The sequence below is a fragment of the Lucilia sericata genome, unplaced genomic scaffold, assembly GCF_015586225.1.
Source record: "Lucilia sericata isolate MDLA Ls3-8-SP2 unplaced genomic scaffold, ASM1558622v1 Contig001021F_arrow, whole genome shotgun sequence".
NCBI lineage: Eukaryota > Metazoa > Arthropoda > Insecta > Diptera > Calliphoridae > Lucilia > Lucilia sericata.
Genome location: NW_023995003.1, coordinates 72,501 through 96,307, shown reverse-complemented (window position 1 = coordinate 96,307; position 23,807 = coordinate 72,501). Strand labels below are relative to the sequence as shown.

General features: G+C 30.7%; 2 protein-coding genes across 2 annotated transcripts in view; one reads left to right on the top strand and one right to left on the bottom strand.

The window, feature by feature from the left end:
• Positions 1–8,195, top strand: part of LOC119609626 (kazrin) — a 56,378-nt gene extending 48,183 nt beyond the window's left edge. The window contains 2 exon segments of the mRNA XM_037964472.1: positions 6,245–6,268; positions 6,383–8,195. Of these exon segments, the coding sequence (XP_037820400.1) occupies positions 6,245–6,268; positions 6,383–6,970 (612 nt within the window). The 3' untranslated portion in view covers positions 6,971–8,195.
• A 15,182-nt stretch (positions 8,196–23,377) lies between these two features.
• Positions 23,378–23,807, bottom strand: part of LOC119609629 — a 533-nt gene continuing 103 nt past the window's right edge. Inside the window, exon 1 of the mRNA XM_037964474.1 lies at positions 23,378–23,807. This exon is cut by the window's right edge and continues 103 nt beyond it. Within this exon, the coding sequence (XP_037820402.1) occupies positions 23,697–23,807 (111 nt within the window). The 3' untranslated portion in view covers positions 23,378–23,696.

Genomic DNA, 23,807 nt, shown 5'->3' with positions numbered 1-23,807 from the left:
TAGTCTAGTCTATAGTCTAGTCTATAGTCTAGTCTATAGTCTAGTCTATAGTCTAGTCTATAGTCTAGTCTATAGTCTAGTCTATAGTCTAGTCTATAGTCTAGTCTATAGTCTAGTCTATAGTCTAGTCTATAGCTAGTCTATAGTCTAGTCTATAGTCTAGTCTATAGTAGCTAGTCTATAGTCTACTCTATAGTCTAGTCTATAGCCTAGTCTATAGTCTATTCTATAGTCTAGTCTATAGTCTAGTCTATAGCCTAGTCTATAGTCTAGTCTATAGTCTAGTCTATAGTCTAGTCTATAGCCTAGTCTATAGTCTAGTCTATAGTCTAGTCTATAGTCTAGTCTATAGTCTAGTCTATAGTCTAGTCTATAGTCTAGTCTATAGTCTAGTCTATAGTCTAGTCTATAGTCTAGTCTATAGTCTAGTCTATAGTCTAGTCTATAGTCTAGTCTATAGTCTAGTCTATAGTCTAGTCTCTAGTCTAGTCTATAGTCTAGTCTATAGTCTAGTCTATAGTCTAGTCTATAGTCTAGTCTATAGTCTAGTCTATAGTCTAGTCTATAGTCTAGTCTATAGTCTAGTCTATAGTCTAGTCTATAGTCTAGTCTATAGTCTAGTCTATAGTCTAGTCTATAGTCTAGTCTATAGTCTAGTCTATAGTCTAGTCTATAGTCTAGTCTATAGTCTAGTCTATAGTCTAGTCTATAGTCTAGTCTAGTCTAGTCTATAGTCTAGTCTATAGTCTAGTCTATAGTCTAGTCTATAGTCTAGTCTATAGTCTAGTCTATAGTTTAGTCTATAGTCTAGTCTATAGTCTAGTCTATAGTCTAGCCTATAGTCTAGCCTATAGTCTAGTCTATAGTCTAGCCTATAGTCTAGCCTATAGTCTAGTCTATAGTCTAGTCTATAGTCTAGTCTATAGTCTAGTCTATAGTCTAGTCTATAGTCTAGTCTATAGTCTAGTCTATAGTCTAGTCTATAGTCTAGTCTATAGTCTAGTCTATAGTCTAGTCTATAGTCTAGTCTATAGTCTAGTCTATAGTCTAGTCTATAGTCTAGTCTATAGTCTAGTCTATAGTCTAGTCTATAGTCTAGTCTATAGTCTAGTCTATAGTCTAGTCTATAGTCTAGTCTATAGTCTAGTCTATAGTCTAGTCTATAGTCTAGTCTATAGTCTAGTCTATAGTCTAGTCTATAGTCTAGTCTATAGTCTAGTCTATAGTCTAGTCTATAGTCTAGTCTATAGTCTAGTCTATAGTCTAGTCTATAGTCTAGTCTATAGTCTAGTCTATAGTCTAGTCTATAGTCTAGTCTATAGTCTAGTCTATAGTCTGGTCTATAGTCTAGTCTATAGTCTAGTCTATAGTATAATCTATAGTCTAGTCTATAGTCTAATCTATAGTCTAGTCTATAGTCTAGTCTATAGTCTAGTCTATAGTCTAGTCTATAGTCTAGTCTATAGTCTAGTCTATAGTCTAGTCTATAGTCTAGTCTATAGTCTAGTCCATAGTCTAGTCTATAGTCTAGTCTATAGTCTAGTCTATAGTCTAGTCTATAGTCTAGTCTATAGTCTAGTCTATAGTCTAGTCTATAGTCTAGTCTATAGTCTAGTCTATAGTCTAGTCTATAGTCTAGTCTATAGTCTAGTCTATAGTCTAGTCTATAGTCTAGTCTATAGTCTAGTCTATAGTCTAGTCTATAGTCTAGTCTATAGTCTAGTCTATAGCCTAGTCTATAGTCTAGTCTATAGTCTAGTCTATAGTCTTGTCTATAGTCTAGTCTAGTCTATAGTCTAGTCTATAGTCTAGTCTATAGTCTAGTCTATAGTCTAGTCTATAGTCTAGTCTATAGTCTAGTCTATAGTCTAGTATCTAGTCTATAGTCTAGTCTATAGTCTAGTCTAGTCTAGTCTATAGTCTAGTCTATAGTCTAGTCTATAGTCTAGTCTAGTCTATAGTCTAGTCTAGTCTATAGTCTAGTCTAGTCTAGTCTAGTCTAGTCTAGTCTATAGTCTAGTCTATAGTCTAGTCTATAGTCTAGTCTATAGTCTAGTCTATAGTCTAGTCTATAGTCTAGTCTATAAACTAGTCTATAGTCTAGTCTATAGTCTAGTCTATAGTCTAGTCTATAGTCTAGTCTATAGTCTAGTCTATAGTCTAGTCTATAGTCTAGTCTATAGTCTAGTCTATAGTCTAGTCTATAGTCTAGTCTATAGTCTAGTCTATAGTCTAGTCTATAGTCTAGTCTATAGTCTAGTCTATAGTCTAGTCTATAGTCTAGTCTATAGTCTAGTCTATAGTCTAGTCTAGTCTAGTCTATAGTCCTAGTCTATCTAGTCTAGTCTAGGTCTAGTCTATAGTCCTAGCCTATAGTCTAGTCCTATAGTCTAGTCTATAGTCCTAGTCCTATAGTCTAGCCTATAGTCTAGTCTATAGTCTAGTCTAATAGTCTAGTCTATAGCTCTAGTCTATAGTCTAGTCTATAGTCTAGTCTATAGTCTAGTCTATCAGTCTAGTCTATAGTCTAGTCTATAGTCTAGTCTATAGTCTAGTCTATAGTCTAGTCCTATAGTCTAGTCTATAGTCTAGTCTATAGTCCTAGTCTATAGTCTAGTCTATAGTCTAGTCTCTAGTCTAGTCTATAGTCTAGTCCTATAGTCTAGTCTAGAGTCTAGTCTATAGTCTAGATCTATAGTCTAGTCCTATAGTCTAAGTCGCTAGTCTAGTCTATAGTCTAGTCTATAGGTCTAGTCTATAGTCCTAGTCGATAGTCTAGTCTATAGTTCTAGTCTATAGTCCTGGTCTATAGATCTAGTCTATAGTCCTAGTCCTATAGTCTAGTCTATAGGCTAGTCTATAGTCTAGTCGTATATAGTCTAGTCTATAGTCTAGTCTATAGTCTAGTCTATAGTCTAGTCTATAGTCTAGTCTATAGTCTAGTCTATAGTCTTGTCTATAGTCTAGTCTATAGTCTAGTCTAGTCTAGTCTATAGTCTAGTCCATAGTCTAGTCTATAGTCTAGTCTATAGTCTAGTCTATAGTCTAGTCTATAGTCTAGTCTATAGTCTAGTCTATAGTCTAGTCTATAGTCTAGTCTATAGTCTAGTCTATAGTCTAGTCTATAGTCTAGTCTATAGTCTAGTCTATAGTCTAGTCTATAGTCTAGTCTATAGTCTAGTCTATAGTCTAGTCTATAGTCTAGTCTATAGTCTTGTCTATAGTCTAGTCTATAGTCTAGTCTATAGTCTAGTCTATAGTCTAGTCTATAGTCTAGTCTATAGTCTAGTCTATAGTCTAGTCTATAGTCTAGTCTATAGTCTGGTCTATAGTCTAGTCTATAGTCTAGTCTATAGTCTAGTCTATAGTCTAGTCTATAGTCTAGTCTATAGTCTAGTCTATAGTCTAGTCTATAGTCTAGTCTATAGTCTAGTCTATAGTCTAGTCTATAGTCTAGTCTATAGTCTAGTCTATAGTCTAGTCTATAGTCTAGTCTATAGTCTAGTCTAGTCTAGTCTATAGTCTAGTCTATAGTCTAGTCTATAGTCTAGTCTAGTCTATAGTCTAGTCTAGTCTATAGTCTAGTCTATAGTCTAGTCTATAGTCTAGTCTATAGTCTAGTCTATAGTCTAGTCTATAGTCTAGTCTATAAACTAGTCTATAGTCTAGTCTATAGTCTAGTCTATAGTCTAGTCTATAGTCTAGTCTATAGTCTAGTCTATAGTCTAGTCTATAGTCTAGTCTATAGTCTAGTCTATAGTCTAGTCTATAGTCTAGTCTAGTCTAGTCTATAGTCCAGTCTATAGTCTAGTCTATAGTCTAGTCTATAGTCTAGTCTATAGTCTAGTCTATAGTCTAGTCTATAGTCTAGTCTATAGTCTAGTCTATAGTCTAGTCTATAGTCTAGTCTATAGTCTAGTCTATAGTCTAGTCTATAGTCTAGTCTATAGTCTAGTCTATAGTCTAGTCTATAGTCTAGTCTATAGTCTAGTCTATAGTCTAGTCTATAGTCTAGTCTATAGTCTAGTCTAGTCTATAGTCTAGTCTATAGTCTAGTCTATAGTCTGGTCTATAGTCTAGTCTATAGTTTAGTCTATAGTCTAGTCTATAGTCTAGTCTTTAGTCTAGTCTATAGTCTAGTCTATAGTCTAGTCTATAGTCTAGTCTATAGTCTAGTCTAGTCTATAGTCTATAGTCTAGTCTATAGTCTAGTCTATAGTCTATAGTCTAGTCTATAGTCTAGTCTATAGTCTAGTCTATAGTCTAGTCTATAGTCTAGTCTATAGTCTAGTCTATAGTCTAGTCTATAGTCTAGTCTATAGTCTAGTCTAGTCTATAGTCTAGTCTATAGACTAGTCTATAGTCTAGTCTATAGTCTAGTCTATAGTCTAGTCTATAGTCTAGTCTATAGTCTAGTCTATAGTCTAGTCTATAGTCTAGTCTATAGTCTAGTCTATAGTCTAGTCTATAGTCTAGTCTATAGTCTAGTCTATAGTCTAGTCTATAGTCTAGTCTATAGTCTAGTCTATAGTCTAGTCTATAGTCTAGTCTATAGTCTAGTCTATAGTCTAGTCTATAGTCTAGTCTAGTCTAGTCTATAGTCTAGTCTATAGTCTAGTCTATAGTCTAGTCTATAGTCTAGTCTATAGTCTAGTCTATAGTCTAGTCTATAGTCTAGTCTATAGTCTAGTCTATAGTCTAGTCTATAGTCTAGTCTATAGTCTAGTCTATAGTCTAGTCTATAGTCTAGTCTATAGTCTAGTCTATAGTCTAGTCTATAGTCTAGTCTATAGTCTAGTCTATAGTCTAGTCTATAGTCTAGTCTATAGTCTAGTCTATAGTCTAGTCTATAGTCTAGTCTATAGTCTAGTCTATAGTCTAGTATAGTCTAGTCTATAGTCTAGTCTATAGTCTAGTCTATAGTCTAGTCTATAGTCTAGTCTATAGTCTAGTCTATAGTCTAGTCTATAGTCTAGTCTATAGTCTAGTCTATAGTCTAGTCTATAGTCTAGTCTATAGTCTAGTCTATAGTAGTCTAGTCTAGTATAGTCTAGTCTATAGTCTAGTCTATAGTCTAGTCTAGTCTAGTCTATAGTCTAGTCTATAGTCTAGTCTATAGTCTAGTCTATAGTCTAGTCTATAGTCTAGTCTATAGTCTAGTCTATAGTCTAGTCTATAGTCTAGTCTATAGTCTAGTCTATAGTCTAGTCTATAGTCTAGTCTATAGTCTAGTCTATAGTCTAGTCTATAGTCTAGTTCTATAGTCTAGTCCTATAGTCTAGTCTATAGTCTAGTCTATAGTCTAGTCTATAGTCTAGTCTATAGTCTAGTCTATAGTCTAGTCTATAGTCTAGTCTATAGTCTAGTCTATAGTCTAGTCTATAGTCTAGTCTATAGTCTAGTCTATAGTCTAGTCTATAGTCTAGTCTATAGTCTAGTCTATAGTCTAGTCTATAGTCTAGTCTATAGTCTAGTCTATAGTCTAGTCTATAGTCTATAGTCTAGTCTATAGTCTAGTCTGTAGTCTAGTCTATTGTCTAGTCTATAGTTTAGTCTATAGTCTAGTCTATAGTCTAGTCTATAGTCTTGTCTATAGTCTAGTCTATAGTCTAGTCTATAGTCTAGTCTATAGTCTAGTCTATAATCTAATCTATAGTCTAGTCTATAGTCTAGTCTATAGTCTAGTCTATAGTCTAGTCTATTGTCTAGTCTATAGTCTAGTCTATAGTCTAGTCTATAACCTAATCTATATTTTAGTCTATAGTCTAGTCTATAGTCTAGTCTATAGTCTAGTCTATAGTCTAGTCTATAGTCTAATCTATAGACTAGTCTATAGTTTAGCCTATAGTGTAGTCTATAGTCTAGTCTATAGTTTAATACATAGTCTAGTCTATAGTCTAGTCTATAGAAGAGTGTTTTGTTAGAAACATTTCTGAAAGTGTATCCTCCTTTTGCTCTTTACTGTATGTTTTAATCAATATCTTAACACGAGCATATGTACATTAAACATGATATTTTATTAAAGAAAAATTGAGATTTTATTTTAATATTATTTATAACACGCAGTTAATTAACGAAATACTCTCAGAAATACAATTAAAATAATAATTTATTATTTAAAAATAATTTTTCTGAGTGTTATTTAAAAGAAAATACATAGTTATTAAATACATAAATTATAGCAAAATATTTAAAAAATTATTAATATCAAAAACTTTACTTTTTATATATTTCTATGGTATAGATATCGGCATGGAAAGGATCACAGGTGAGTTATAACACGGAAATATATTTGTATATCGTATTTTAGTTTTTAAGAACTTTTAGCATAAATTTTGACAAAAAATCAATTGCTTTATTTTATTTATTTCATCTTCAACAGAGCTCTCTCTCAAAAGCCTTCCGTTTTAACGCAAAATCATCCCGCAGCGGTAGCTCAATTGGCGACCGCACCTCTGTTGGGAACTCCACCTCCCCAACACCATCGTTTAGCAGCTCAGAAGGCGGCGGAGGAATTTACGCCACTATAGGCGGTTCACATCATTTTACCCACCATTTTCCCCCACCTACAACAGCACCACCTCCACCACCCACCCAAAATTCGCACTATCAACAGCAGCACTACTATCAACAACAGCAGCTGCAACATCAGCAACAACAAAATTCTGTTGCTGCAGCAACAGCTGCTCATCGTGTAAGTGCCCCACCCTCAGGTAGTGGTATTGAAGCCATATCAGATCCAAATCTACTCTATGAACAACATCGACGTGTCAAGAGCATTAATGATATCGGAGCAACAGCAGCGTCTGCTTATGGTTCGACTTCAGCTTTGGCACGAGACCGTTTAAGTAGTGGCCTAAACAGTGGTGCGGACTCGGCTAGTATATGTAGTGGTCTTAGTGGTACTGGTGCTATAATACATGAAAATAATCATGGTGCCTCGACAGCATCGTCTAACTCACCCGTATGAGAATCAATTATAATGTAAGTTCTCCATTTAAAACGAGACTTGCATTTTGCACTAAAATTTAATGAAAAGCGAGTGAATTAAAATAAATCTATAAATAATAATAATAAAAACCATAATTCAACTGAATACTTTAACTGGAAATAAAATTATATTGAAAATGTAGGTTAAATTAATTTTGTTTTTTTTATTTAATTTAATTTTCCATACAATTTAATTTAATTATAATGGCAAACACAAACTATTCATTAGTTTAATTAAGTTACATGTAGTTAGTTTTTACACAATTACAAAATAATTATAAAAAAGAACCTTTAATTAAAGAAATTTATATAAAACTGCACTTGCAAATAATTATGCAAATATATATTTTTTTTTTGTTTTTTGTATTTTTAACAAAATTGCTTATGCAAACTTGCAATAGTTTGAAAACCCTCTATGGTGGCAGCATCATTATTTATTTGCCAATTATAATTCCAATGAGAGAAAGAGTTATTTTTGGTTTAAATGTTTCAAATAAATTCCATAAATACTTGCAATTTATTGTTGTCTCCCTATTTCACTCTCAATTATTCAGAGTTTGGTTAAACACAAGTTCATTGTTGCGTTTATTTCAGCATTAAATGCTTCAAATGCCAAAATAGTTAATAATTAGTGTCGTTATTGTTGTGCTGCATCTGATTTGGGTTTTTCAAAAATATTTCCATAGACTTGTGGCAAGTGGGTTTTCAAAATAACAATAAAATGAATAACTAATTTTGCGGCTAATAGTTATTGGTTGGAAGACATATGTATGTGTATGTATGTCAGTGGCATAAAAGAGTGGTTTCGATTAAAATTATATATACATAAAGAGGCAAGACTATAGACTGGTCTTTAGACTTGACTATGAACTATAGTTCTAACGGCAGATCAGTCGATTGTACAGACTAAATATCTCCAGAGCTCAGTCAATAGTTCTTAATATATGTAGTTCAAACCTGCATATTGATAAATGTACAGTCCTGACTATAGATAAGTCTATATTTCTCTTTGTAGATCAATCTATAGTTCTGACTATAGATCAGTGTATAGTACCGACCATAAATCTGTCTATAGTCCTGATCATTAATCAGTTAATAGTCCTGACTATAGGTCTGTCTATAGTTCTGTCTAAAGTTCTGTTTATAGATCAGTCTGAAGTCCTGACTATAAATCAATTTAAAGTCCAGAATATAGATCAACCTATAGCCCAAATAATAGATTGGTCTATAGTCTAGACTATATATCAGTCTATAGTCTACATTATGGATCAGTCTATAGTCTAGACTATAGACCATTCTATAGTCTAGACTATAGACCACTCTATAGTCTAGACTATAGACCACTCTATAGTCTAGACTATAGACCACTCTATAGTCTAGACTATAGATCATTCTATAGTCGGGACTATAGACTGATCTATAGTTTAGACTATAGATCAGTCTATAGTCCAGACTATAGATCAGTTTATAAGTCCAGAATATAGATCAGTCTATAAGTCCTGACTATGGATCAGTGTATAAGTCCAGACTATGGATCATTCTATAGTTCTCGGTCTATTAGTTTGAAGTCATGACCATAGATTACTCCTATACTACTGACTATAGAACAGTCAGTAGTCCTTTCTATAGATCAGTCTATATTCCTGACTGTAGATCAGTCTATAGTTCACTTTATAGTTCTAACAATAGATAAGTCTTAAGTACTAAAGATAGATTAGTTCTATAATCCTAACTACAATTCTGACTATAGATCAGTCTATAGTTCTGTCCTTTCTATAGATCAGTCTATATTCCTGACTGTAGATCAGTCTATAGTTCACTTTATAGTTCTAACAATAGATAAGTCTTAAGTACTAAAGATAGATTAGTTCTATAATCCTAACTACAATTCTGACTATAGATCAGTCTATAGTTCTGACTATAGATTAGTCTATAGTTCTGCCTACAGATCATTCAACAGTTCTGACTATAGATCAGTTCATAGTCCTGACTATAGATCACTTCATAGTCTAGAATATATATCAGTCTATAGTCCTGAATATAGATCACTTTATAGTGTAGACTATATATCAGTCTATACTTTATAGTGTAGACTATATATCAGTCTATACTTTATAGTGTAGACTATATATCAGTCTATACTTTATAGTGTAGACTATATATCAGTCTATAGTCATTTCTATAGATCAGTCTATTGTTCTGACAATACATTAGTGTACGATTCTGACTATAGACCAGTCTGAAGTTCTGACGATAGATCAGTCTATAGTTCTGTCAATAGATCAGTGTACATATAGTCCTGTATATAGATCAGTGTATAATTCTGACTACTATACATTAGACTATAAACTATTCTATAGTCTTGACTATAGACTAGTCTATAGTCTTTACTATGAACTAATCTATCTTTACCATAAACTAATCTAAAGTCTTGACTATAGACTAATCTGAAGTCTTGACTATAGACTAATCTAAAGTCTTGACTATAGACTAATCCGTAGTCTTGACTATAGACTGATTTATAGTCCTGACTATAGACTAATCTATAGTTTTGCCTACAGACTAATCTATAGTTTTGACTATAGACTAATCTATAGTCTTGTTTATAGTCTAATCTATAGTTTTGACTGTAGACTAATCTATAGTCTTTACTATAAATTGATCTTTAGTATTGACTATAGACTGAGCTATAGTCTTGACTATAGACTAATCTATAGTCTTGACTATAGAAAGATCTATAGTCTTGACTATAGACAGATCTATAGTCTTGACTGTAGACAGATCTATGGTCTTGACTGTAGACAGATCTATAGTCTTGACTATAGACTATTCTATAGTCTTGACTATAGACTATTCTATAGTCTTGACTATAGACTATTCTATAGTCTTGACTATAGACTATTCTATAGTCTTGACTATAGACTAATCTATAGTCTTGTTTATAGTCTAATCTATAGTTTTGACTGTAGACTAATCTATAGTCTTTACTATAAATTGATATTTAGTCTTGACTATAGACTGAGTTGTAGTCTTGACTATAGACTGATCTTTAGTCTTGACTATAGACTAATCTATAGTCTTGACTATAGACTGATCTATAGTCTTGACTATAGACTAATCTATAGTCTTGACAATAGATTAATCTGTAGTCTTGACTATAGACTAATCTATAGTCTTGACTATAGATTAATCTATAGTGTTGCCTATAGATTAATCTATAGTCTTGACTATAGACAGATCTATAGTCTTGACTATAGACAGATCTATAGTCTCGACTATAGACTAATCTATAGTCTTGACTATAGACTAATCTATAGTCTTGACTATAGACTAATCTATAGTCTTGACTATAGACTAGTCTATAGTCTTGTCTATAGACTAATCTATAGTCTTGACTATAGACTAATCTATAGTCTTGAGTATAGACTAATCTATAGTCTTGTCTATAGACTAATCTATAGTCTTGTCTATAGACTAATCTATAGTCTTAACTATAGACTAATCTACAGTGTTAACTATAGACCAATCTATAGTCTTGGCCGTAGACTAATCTTGTCCGTGTACTATGGATCAGTATATAGTCATGACTTAGCGCCAGTCTGCTGCACAAGTCTAGACTACGGAGCACTATGTATTGGACAGTTTATATTCTGAATTCTAACGATTTCATTCTTTTCAACATTTCACCTCTTATAAAACTTTAAAATACTTCTGCATTTGCAAAATTATATATGGTCATTTGTTTATAACTTTTTTTTACTTCTAAAACCCAAAACAAAAGTTCAATAAATGTTATTGAATTCCAAATTAATTTTGTGCATAGTTAGGCAAAGTCCAAAAACCGACCCTAATGTAATTATAATATTTGTATACACACACACAAACACTATTATAAACAAATTCAAATTACAAATACTTGTGTGCATTTTAAATTAGAAATTTTCAAAAATCATCATCATCAGCAGCAGCAGTAACAACAGCAACAGATTCAGTAGCATCAGCAGCAGGTGTACATATTTTCGATTTCACATAATTGCGGTTTAATATTATGAAAGGTTAATTTGAATTTAATATTAGCGATAAATTGTATGTGTATACGTATAAATGTAAATTACATACATATGTATGTATGTATATATAAATATATCTTCTTTATTTAAGTACATAAACCTTAATGAGAAATTATTTAATATTCGGCAATTTAAGTTTTCATGACCGTTCAATTTTATTCAAACAGATTGTATTTTAATAAGAATAATGTTTGAAAATAGTACTTTATAATAATAAAATTTAAATTGTTTAAATTTAGTACCACAATTGAGAAATAATTACACGAATGTGAAATATGTTTGCAAATTAATTTATAATTATTAGCAGCATATTATTTTTACAGTTTAATGGGAATAGTATACCCTACACTAAACAAACTGAATGATTTACTAAATCGATTTAACGAGAGTTTAGTAATTGAGTCGGGCACCATATAGTTTCTTCCTACAAAAGTTAAATCTCTCACAGATATCAAAATATGGATACCAGTCACATTTAAAGTTCGTGATTTCTAACAAACACTTTCAAAAAAATAGTCTTAAAAATAAAAGTATTAATATCTTCTGGTGTAGGGTTTTATTACGGTCGTGTTTACCCAACTTTTCTAACTAAATTACTATATTTGAATATGATTTAATAAACATATTATGTGAAAATGATTTATAATTAAACTAAAAATAATACTTAATTGAAATATACAAATTTACTTTAATATCAATTAACTCATGTATTCCTTTGAGTTATTAGGTAATGAAATTAATTACTAAATTTAAAATAATTAAGGTTATCAGTACATGTTTTCATGTTTTCATTTACACTAACAAGCAAAGGCAATATTTCAAATTATAAACATGTAATACCGACCATATGATTCTCTACACCTGTAATTTTCGGAAATATTCCTATGAAGGCTAAAAATCAAGACTAGAAACTGTTCTATAATCAAGACTAGAAACTGTTCTAGAGTGAAGACTATAGATTATTCTATAGTCAGTTTATAGTCTTCATTATAGACTTATCTATAGCCTTTTCTTTAGATAAGTCTATAGTCTTCAGTATAGTCTAAAGTCTTCACTGTAGACTTGTCTATAGACTTCACAATAGATTAATTAATAGCCTCGAATATTGACTATTTTATAGCCTTGACTATAGAAAAATATTTAGTCTTGACTAATAGTTAGACTAATCTATAGTCTTGACTATGGAGTATTCTATAGTAGAGTAATCTATAGTCTTGACTATAGAGTAATCTATAGTCTTGAATATAGAGTAATCTATAGTCTTGACTATAGAGTAATCTATAGTCTTGACTATAGAGTAATCTATAGTCTTGACTATAGAGTAATCTATAGTCTTGACTATAGAGTAATATATAGTCTTGACTATAGAGTAATCTATAATCTTAACTATAGAGTAATCTATAGTCTTGACTATAGAGTAATCTATGGTCTTGACTATAGAGTAATCTATAGTCTTGATTATAGAGTAATCTATAGTCTATAGTAAGCTATAGTCTTGACTATAGAGTAATCTATAGTCTTGACTATAGAGTAATCTATAGTCTTGACTATAGAGTAATCTATAGTCTTGACTATAGAGTAATCTATAGTCTTGACTATAGAGTAATCTATAGTCTTGACTATAGAGTAATCTATAGTCTTGACTATAGAGTAATCTATAGTCTTGACTATAGAGTAATCTATAGTCTTGACTATAGAGTAATCTATAGTCTTGACTATAGAGTAATCTATAGTCTTGACTATAGAGTAATCTATGGTCTTGACTATAGAGTAATCTATAGTCTTGATTATAGAGTAATCTATAGTCTATAGTAAGCTATAGTCTTGACTATAGAGTAATCTATAGTCTTGACTATAGAGTAATCTATAGTCTTGACTATAGAGTAATCTATAGTCTTGACTATAGAGTAATCTATAGTCTTGACTATAGAGTAATCTATAGTCTTGACTATAGAGTAATCTATAGTCTTGACTATAGAGTAATCTATAGTCTTGACTATAGAGTAATCTATAGTCTTGACTATAGAGTAATCTATAGTCTTGACTATAGAGTAATCTATAGTCTTGACTATAGAGTAATCTATAGTCTTGACTATAGAGTAATCTATAGTCTTGACTATAGAGTAATCTATAGTCTTGACTATAGAGTAATCTATAGTCTGACTATAGAGTAATCTATAATCTTGACTATAGAGTAATCTATAATCATGACTATAGAGTAATCTATAGTCTTGACTATAGAGTAGTATATAGTCTTGACTATAGAGTAGTATATAATCTTGACTATAGACTAATCTATAGTCTTGACTATAGACTAATCTATAGTCTTGACTATAGACTAATCTATAGTCCTGGCTATAGACTAATCTATAGTTTTGACTATAGACTAATCAATAGTCTTGACTATAGACTAATCTATAGTCTTGACTATAGACTAATCTATGGTCTTGACTATAGACTAATCTATAGTCTTGACTATAGACTAATATATAGTCTTAACTATAAAGTAATCTATAGTCCAGACTGTAGACTAATCTGTAGTCTTGACTATGGAAATACAAAAATTTCTTTTGACTATAGACAAATCTGTAGTGAAGACAATAAACTGATCTATAGTCTTGACTATAGACTAATCTATATCCTTGACTATAGACTAATATAGTCTTAACAATAGTCTTATTTATAGTCTTGACTATAAACTAATCTATAGTCTTGACTATAGAATAATCTATAGTCTTATTTATAGTCTTGACTATTGATTAATCTATAGTCTTAACTATAGGCTAATCTAAAGTCTTTACTATAGAATAATCTATAGTCTTGAATAAAGACTAATCTATGGTCTTCACTATAGACTAATCTTTAGTCTTGACTATAGAATAATCTTTAGTCTTGACTATAGAATAATCTTTAGTGTTGACTATGGACTAATCTATAGTCTTAACTATAGACTAATCTATAGTCCAGACTATAGACTAATGTATAGTCTTGACTATAGAAATACAAAAATTTCTTTTGACTATAGACAAATTTGTAGTGAAGACTATAAACTGATCTATTATAAAGAATATAAAATGACCTATAGTCAAGACTATTGTCTGATCTTCATCTACGACCGTTGATTTGTCTATAATAAAAACTAGATTATTGTTATAACTAACGACCAGAATATAATCTTGAGTATTGACCCGTCTTTATAAACAGTATACAAATTTTTACTCTTAACCAATTCTTACTTGCAAGTTTGAGTGCAATTTTTGAAAAACTTTTTAAAAATCTTTTAAATATTATCTCTTTATTTTCGCTAATTTCTCTTTTTACAAAATATATGTTTTTAACACATTTGCAAGTTTAACGATTTCAAACTGCATTTATACTAAAACCACACCAAAAAGTTAAAAAATAATAATAATAAAATAAATCAAAACCAAAAAAATATTTACTACTTTAAGTACAGATTAATAAAAAAAGAAAGAAATTAATTAAATTGAGATAATGAAATAAATGAACAATCTTATACTGTGCTATATATTAATTATTAATTATTTTATTATTAAAGATTTATGTATTGAATGTAAAATATTATTATTACTATTATTAAAACAAAAACAAATAAGAGATTAAATATTAATTAAATGTCTATTTATATTTTCGAAAAAAAAACCAGATAAATAAAAACAAAAATAAAGACCAATTTAAAACTATCAAAAAAAATAATTATATTTTCTTTATTAGAAAATTGTTAAAGGTAAGGATGAGAAGTAAATATAAATATAAAACATCTCCTCGATTTGCATTAAAGTTTCCATGTTAAGCAACCTCATTATAGTCAAGATTATAGATTGTTCTATAATCAAGGCTATAGACTAGTCTTTAGCCAAGATTATAGACTATTATATAGTCAAGAGCATAGAAGGTAATATACCCAGACTAAAGACTATTTTATAATCAAGACTATATATAGACTCTTCTACAGTGAAGACTATAGAGTCCTCTATAGCCAAAACTATAGACTCTTTTATAGTCAAAACGATAGAATGTCATATACAAAAGACTATAGAATGTTCTATAGTCAAGAATATAGACAATTCTATAGTAAAGACTATAAACTGTTCAATAGTCAAGACTATAGATTGTTCCATAGTCAACACTATAGATTGTTCTATAGTCAAGACTATAGATTTTTCTATATTCAAGACTATATATTGTTTATAGTCAAGACCATAAACTGTTCCATAGTCAAGACTATAGACTGTTCTATAGTCAAGATTATAGATTGTTCTATAGTCAAGACTATTGATTGTTCTATAGTCAAGACTATTGATTCTTCTATAGTCAAGACTACAGATTGTTTATAGTCAAGCCTATAGATTGTTCTATAGTCAAGACTATATATTGTTCTATAGTTAAGACTATAGATTATTCTATAGTCAAGACTATAGACTGTTCTATATTCAAGACTATAAATTGTTCTATAGTCAAGACTATAGATTGTTCTATAGTCAAGACCATTGATTGTTCTATAGTCAAGACCATTGATTGTTCTATAGTCAAGACTATAGATTGTTTATAGTCAAGACTATAGATTGTTCTATAGTTAAGACTATAGATAATTCTATAGTCACGAATATAGACTGTTCTAAAGGCAAGACCATAGACTGTTCTAAAGTCAAGACTATAGACTGCTCTATAGTCAAGACTATAGACTGTTCTAAAGTCAAGACTATAGACTGTTCTAAAGTCAAGACTATAGACTGTTCTATAGTCAAGACTATAGACTGTTCTATAGTCAAGACTATAGACTGTTCTATAGTCAAGACTATAGACTGTTCTATAGTCAAGACTATAGACTGTTCTATAGTCAAGACTATAGACTGTTCTATAGTCAAGACTATAGACTGTTCTATAGTCAAAACTATAGAATGTTCTATAGTCAAGACTATAGACTGTTCTATAGTCAAGACTATAGATTGTTCTAAAGTCAAGACTATAGAATGTTCTATAGTCAAGACTATAGACTGTACTATAGTCAAGACTATAGACTGTTCTATAGTCAAGACTATAGACTGTTCTATAGTCAAGACTATAGACTATTCTATAGTCAAGACTATAGACTATTCTATAGTCAAGACTATAGACTATTCTATAGTCAAGACTATGGACTATTCTATAGTCAAGACTATGGACTATTCTATAGTCAAGACTATGGACTATTCTATAGTCAAGACTATAGACTATTCTATAGTCAAGACTATAGACTATTCTATAGTCAAGACTATTCTATAGTCAAGACTATAGACTATTCTATAGTCAAGACTATAGACTATTCTATGGTCAAGACTATAAACTATTCTATAGTCAAGACTATAGACTATTCTATAGTCAAGACTATAAACTATTCTATAGTCTAGACTATAAACTATTCTATAGTCTAGACTATAGACTGTTCTATAGTCAAGACTATAGACTGTTCTATAGTCAAGACTATAGACTGTTCTATAGTCAAGACTATAGATTGTTCTATAGTCAAGACTATAGACTGTTCTATAGTCAAGACTATAGACTGTTCTATAGTCAAGACTATAGACTGTTCTATAGTCAAGACTATAGACTGTTTTATAGTCAAGACTATAGACTGTTCTATAGTCAAGACTATAGACTGTTCTATAGTCAAGACTATAGACTGTTCTATAGTCAAGACTATAGACTGTTCTATAGTCAAGACTATAGACTGTTCTATAGTCAAGACTATAGACTGTTCTATAGTCAAGACTATAGACTGTTCTATAGTCAAGACTATAGACTGTTCTATAGTCAAGACTATAGACTGTTCTATAGTCAAGACTATAGACTGTTCTATAGTCAAGACTATAGACTGTTCTATAGTCAAGACTATAGACTGTTCTATAGTCAAGACTATAGACTATTCTATAGTCAAGACTATAGACTATTCTATAGTCAAGACTATAGACTATTCTATAGTCAAGACTATAGACTATTCTATAGTCAAGACTATAGACTATTCTATAGTCAAGACTATAGACTATTCTATAGTCAAGACTATAGACTATTCTATAGTCAAGACTATAGACTATTCTGTAGTCAAGACTATAGACTATACTATAGACTATTCCATAGTCAAGACTATAGACTATTCAATTGTCAATACTATATACTATTCTATAGGCAAGACTATAGACTGACTCTACTATATTTGAAGCATAGACTCTTATATAATCAATACTATAGTCTGTTCACAGTACGTTTTTGGAAAAGATTTGGTCCTGATATATAAAATTTAGTAATCAAAACAAATTAATCACACATTCCTTTCTTCACAAATATTTTTATTAATTCACTTTTAGTAAGTTTTAACACCAATTTTTTATTGCAATTGTGTAGCTTCTCCTTATTATCCATGTTTCTTTTTTCCACCACCACCAGATTTGCCTCCTCCGCCGCCACCACCTCCTTTCTTAAAAGTTCCCTCGGCCAACATATGATTAGTGCCGACAATTGACATTATCACCAGAAATAAGAAAATCAAATAAGAGAACTGCATCGCTAAACGTCTGTTGCAACAAGTTGCAGTTAAGAAATGAAACTATGATCTTAACACAATCTGCTTAGAGCTTTTATAGTCAGTTTGGTTGAACTTGTTTTTTTATTACTACTCTTGATAAGAATATCTATGTTCTAAAGTTAATTAAAATATGATTATAACTAGAGGAGATGATTTTTGGATCAATTATATTAATTATTTGCACATAGTTTGAGAATAACAATAGAATAAATACAATTAAATCACGAATATGAGATTTTGAAAATATGAATAGATTTTTTGTAAGAAATATTAATGGTGATTGACTGGGTGTCTACGTAAATAGAAACGTATGCATAAAAACAATGAAGGTGAAATATGTAAGTACTATCAGGCCCGAAAATGGATTAAGTTTAAAGATTTGAACTACTATTCAATTGTCAACTACAGTATTCTTCATATTGTATTTGTGCCAGGCATGGAAATGTGAAATTTAAAAATTATACTAATTTTTCTAAAAGTGTACTATTTAAAGTTTTCACTAGCTTTTTAACTAAACTATGGCCTAGTCTTTAGACTAGACTATGAACTAGTCTTTAGACTAGACTATGAACTAGTCTTTAGACTAGACTTTGAATTAGCCTATTGAGTATACTATGACTTAGTATATTAACTAGTCTTTTGGGCTAATGTGTTGACTAGTCTATGGACCAGCCTCTTAATTGATCTATGAAATCGTCCATTGACTAATCTATGGTATAGACTGTGGACTAGCCTATTGATTGGTTTGGGGGCTAACCTATTAAGGGCCTATTAAGTAATTTATCAAATGTGCTGTCATGGTAAAGCAATATATTAGAGCAGAAGGAAATCTAATAGTGCTGCATTATCCATGTCAGATTTAAACCAAATAGTTTAGAGTATCATGCGCTTAAATAAGGGTTTTACAGGTAACTTAAAGTACCAGTCGGTACATAATATTTTTCAGAGCTCCACAACTTGCAATCAAACATTAGATTGCAATTTTTAAAAATATTAGACTTTGGTTGAAATCGGTCCATGATTTTAAAGCTCCCTTTTATATATAGTTTAGTTTTATATATATAGTTTAGTCTAGAGCCTGATTTTGACTAAAGTCTGGTCTATAGTTTTTACTGTAATCGAATATGTAGACTGACTATAGCCTGTAAAATCAAAGCACCAAATTCTTTATTTTAGAACACTATTTTTGGATTTCAATCAAAATTGTACCATAACAGGTCGAATAAAATCAGAATATACACACATTCCTTTCTTCACATGTTTCTTTTACATGTTATATCTTTATTTATTCATTCCCTTTTAACAATTTTTAAAAGTTTTTAAACATAATTTTATATTTCAATAGAAGTGGTCCTTCTTATTAGCCATGTTTTTTACCACCACCGCCATATTTGCGTCCACCACCTCCTCCGCCGCTCTTCTTATAGGTTCCCTCGGCCAACATACGATTTGTACCGACAATTGAAACAATCACCACAAATAACAAAATCAAATAGGAGAACTGCATCGCTTAACTGCTGTTGTAATAAGTTACTGTTTCGAAATTAAACTACGATTTCAACACTCTCTACTAGAAGTTTTTATACCCAATTCGTGGTATCTGCTTTATGGATCTAACACTGATAAGAAAACGTTCGTTAATATTGTCATTTAAATCCTATTACAATAGTAGGAGTATATTTTCGTAGAAATCATTTTAATTAATGCACATAGTTTCAGAATAACAATAAAATCACGATAAGAGATTTTAAAAAATAGATTTTTACAACTACCATTAATGGTTATTGACATGTTTGCACGTTAAGAGCCATAGATTTATCGTATGAATGAAAACAGTCAAGGTGAAATATGTAAGTTCAGCTTAAAGCAAGAATTTCTATTCTATGGTTTCGACTTCGTAACTGTAGTCTCGACTATAGGATATACTATATTATATAGTCTCGACTATAGTCTATTATCGCTTATAGTCTATTGTCGACTTTAGTCTATTCTATAGTCTCGACTATAGTCTATTCTATAGTCTCGACTATAGTCTATTCTATAATCTCGACTATAGTATACTCTATAGTCTATTCTATAGTCTCGACTATAGTCTATTGTCTAGTCTCGACTATAGTCTATTCTATAGTCTCGACTATAGTCTATTCTATAATCTCGACTATACTATACTCTATAGTCTCGACTATAGTGTAATCTATAGTCTCGACTAAAGGGTATTCTATAGTCTCGACTATAGGGTATTCTATAGCCTCGACTATAGGGTATTCTATAGTCTCGACTATAGTATATTCTATAATCTCGACTATAGTATATTCTATAGTCTCGACTATAGTCTATTCTATAGTCTCGACTATAGTCTATTCTATAGTCTCGACTATAGTCTATTCTATAGTCTCAACTATAGTCTATTCTATAGTCTCGACTATAGTCTATTCTATAGTCTCGACTATAGTCTATTCTATAGTCTATTCTATAGTCTCGACTATAGTCTATTCTATAGTCTCGACAATAATCTATTCTATAGTCTCGACAATAATCTATTCTATAGTCTCGAGTATAGGCTATTCTATAGTCTCGACTATAGTATATTCTATAGTATCGACTATAGCATATTCTATAGTCTCGACAATAGTCTATTCTATAGTCTCGACAATAGTCTATTCTATAGTCTCGACTATAGTATATTCTATAGTCTTGACTATAGTCTATTCTATAGTCTCGACTATAGTCTATTCTATAGTCTCGACTATAGTCTATTCTATAGTCTCGACTGTAGTCTATTCTATAGTCTCTACTTAGTCTATTCTATAGTCTCTACTTAGTCTATTCTATAGTCTCGACTATAGTCTATTCTATAGTCTAGACTATAGTCTATTCTCGACTATGGTCTATTCTATAGTCTCGACTATAGTCTATTCTATAGTCTCGACTATAGTCTATTCTATAGTCTCGACTATAGTCTATTCTATAGTCTCGACTATAGTCTATTCTATAGTCTCGACTATAGTCTATTCAATAGTCGAGATTATAGTCTCTACTATAGTATATTCTATAGTCGAGACTATCGGATATACTATATTATATAGTCTCGACTATAGTCTGTTATAGCTTATAGTCTATTCTCGACTATAGTCTATTCTGTAGTCTCGACTATAGTTTATTCTATAGTCTCGACTATAGTCTATTCTATAGTCTCGACTATAGTATATTCTATAGTCTCGACAATAATCTATTCTATAGTCTCGAGTATAGGCTATTCTATAGTCTCGAGTATAGGCTATTCTATAGTCTCGACTATTGTCTATTCTATATTGTCTCGACTATAGTCTATTCTATAGTCTCGAGTATATGCTATTCTATAGTCTCGAGTATAGGCTATTCTATAGTCTCGAGTATAGGCTATTCTATAGTCTCGACTATTGTCTATTCTATGGTCTCGACTATAGTCTATTCTATAGTCTCGACTATAGTATCGACTATAGTATATTCTATAGTCTCGACAATAGTCTATTCTATAGTCTCGACTATAGTCTATTCTATAGTCTCGACTATAGTCTATTCTATAGTCTCGACTATAGTCTATTCTATAGTCTCGACTATAGTATATTCTATAGTATCGACTATAGTATATTCTATAGTCTCGACAATAGTCTATTCTATAGTCTCGACTATAGTCTATTCTATAGTCTCGACTATAGTCTATTCTATAGTCTCGACTATAGTATATTCTATAGTATCGACTATAGTATATTCTATAGTCTCGACAATAGTCTATTCTATAGTCTCGACTTTAGTCTATTCTATAGTCTCGACTATAGTCTATTCTATAGTCTCGACTATAGTCTATTCTATAGTCTCTACTTAGTCTATTTTATAGTCTCGACTATAGTCTATTCTATAGTCTCGACTATAGTCTATTCTATAGCCTCTACTTAGTCCATTCTATAGTCTCGACTATAGTCTAGTCTATAGTCTCGACTATAGTCTATTCTATAGTCTCGACTATAGTCTCGACTACAGTCTATTCTATAGTCTCGACTATAGTCCATTCTATAGTCTCGACTAAAGTTTATTTTATAGTATATTATATAGTATATTCTATAGTCTCGACTATAGGTTATTCTATAGTCTCGACTATAGTCTATTCTAAAGTCTATTCTATAGTATATTCTATAGTCAAGACTAGACTATTGTCGAGACAATTCTATACATTCTATAGTCTCGACTATAGTCTCGATTATAGTCATGACTATATTCTGATATTTAGTCTTAACTATACATAGTATATCGGTTACAGTCTCAGCTATACTTTAATGAACTACATGTTGATCTATACTTTCGACTTTTTTCGTATATATAGTATAGATTATTGTGTGATCTATATAGATGATGTTTAGATTCGACTGTAATCTGGTGATAGTCACGATTAACGTCCGATAAAATTATTATAAAATCACTGGCGATACAACAATTAAAAAATAGTTTTTGAAAAATATTTATTGCATATCCAACAACAAGGTTAAATTGCACTTTTAACCACAGTATTCTTACCGAAAGAATCTAACCACTAAAAACCACGAGTTAATTATAAAAGCTGCAAAATGCATTTGTTGAAATCATATTTTCGATTTGACATTGCAACTTGTTACAACTACAGTAGCTTCACCATGCAGTTATCTTATTTATTTTTGCTGAGTGTGGTGATAATATCGATATTGGGTACCAGACAAATGTTGGCCGAAGGATTCCAAAAGAAGGGCAAATATGGTAAACTTGGTAAAAAACATATTGATGATGGGAACCAACACTAATGCTGTTTAAAATTTAGAAAATAAATATAACTTTAAAACCCGATATTCGACTTAAATTCTTTGAATTTTGGTGTAGAATATAGTAAGAAATTATCAGTTTTGTTGCTTTAAATTTAGTATTAAATTTTAAAAATCTTCTGTACTTATATAACCTGCTCTAACTGTATTCATTGACTATATATATGACTAAACTATTTTAATTACAATTTAGGAATCTGGGTTTTCCTCACTTAATGGGAATCACCCCAAAATATAAATTAATTAAACTCACGTCAAATTTGTTTAAAAAAAATATATATATTAAAAAATAAAACAAACTACTTAAATACTTAATACATGAGATTCATTTTTGAATAGGTGAGACAAATGTCGATATCTAATAAATCTAGTATTTTTAGGCAATTTTCATAACAATTTTGTTAAACCCTATACAATAATAGTGGATACGGTATAATATGCTTGTTCAGATGTTTGTTACTCTAAGAAATAGTAGTTCAACAGACCTCAGAATCGTAACTATTTGTGCTGAATTCTATTAACATATATACTTCTGAATATGGGCAGATATTGATCATTTTTAACAACAAACCTTTAAAAACTGTCAGCTCTCCGTCTGAATAGTATCCTAACTATAACAGACATACTATTATTGGTCCTACATCCACTTTATATCTCGATCGAGAATCCCTTACTGAATCGATATAACGATGCACAGTGAAATTCAGAAAATTTGACGCTGATAGAAGGAAATCTATGCATACATCATAAAGATCGCTCCTTTACATCACTGATATAGGGTATAATATAGTAAAGTATTAATTAAAGTATTAATTACAATATGTGGTAATTTTTCCATAGATATTTCACAAAATTTTTCCTCTAATAATAATTTTCACAAATAAATGGAAAATAACATGTTTACATTGTTTTAAATCAATTTATTAATAAATTTTTTTATAATTATTATAAAACTCATACCGACACCGATTACAGATAAACACACGACAAATGAAAAACATCAATGAATTTGAACTTCTACGTCAACAACAGCAAATTAATTAATTCAATTAAAAAAAAATTACATATGTAATTTTAATACAAAATTTAAATTCAAATTAATAAGATTTCAACAGTTTGTAATTTATTTTCACCATAACAATGGACCATTATTTTGCGATTATTTAATTTTTGCGGACTGGTACAGGAGACCTTTTGACGTGATAATGTTTCCTCCGAACTTAGCTAGCGTCTGTCGCCCGCATCATTGTTGTCACCCTCGGTTTTGGGACGTTTGGTGGTGGCAGGACGACCGCGTGGACTGGGTAAGGGTTCAGCCTTTACTACAGTACCCAT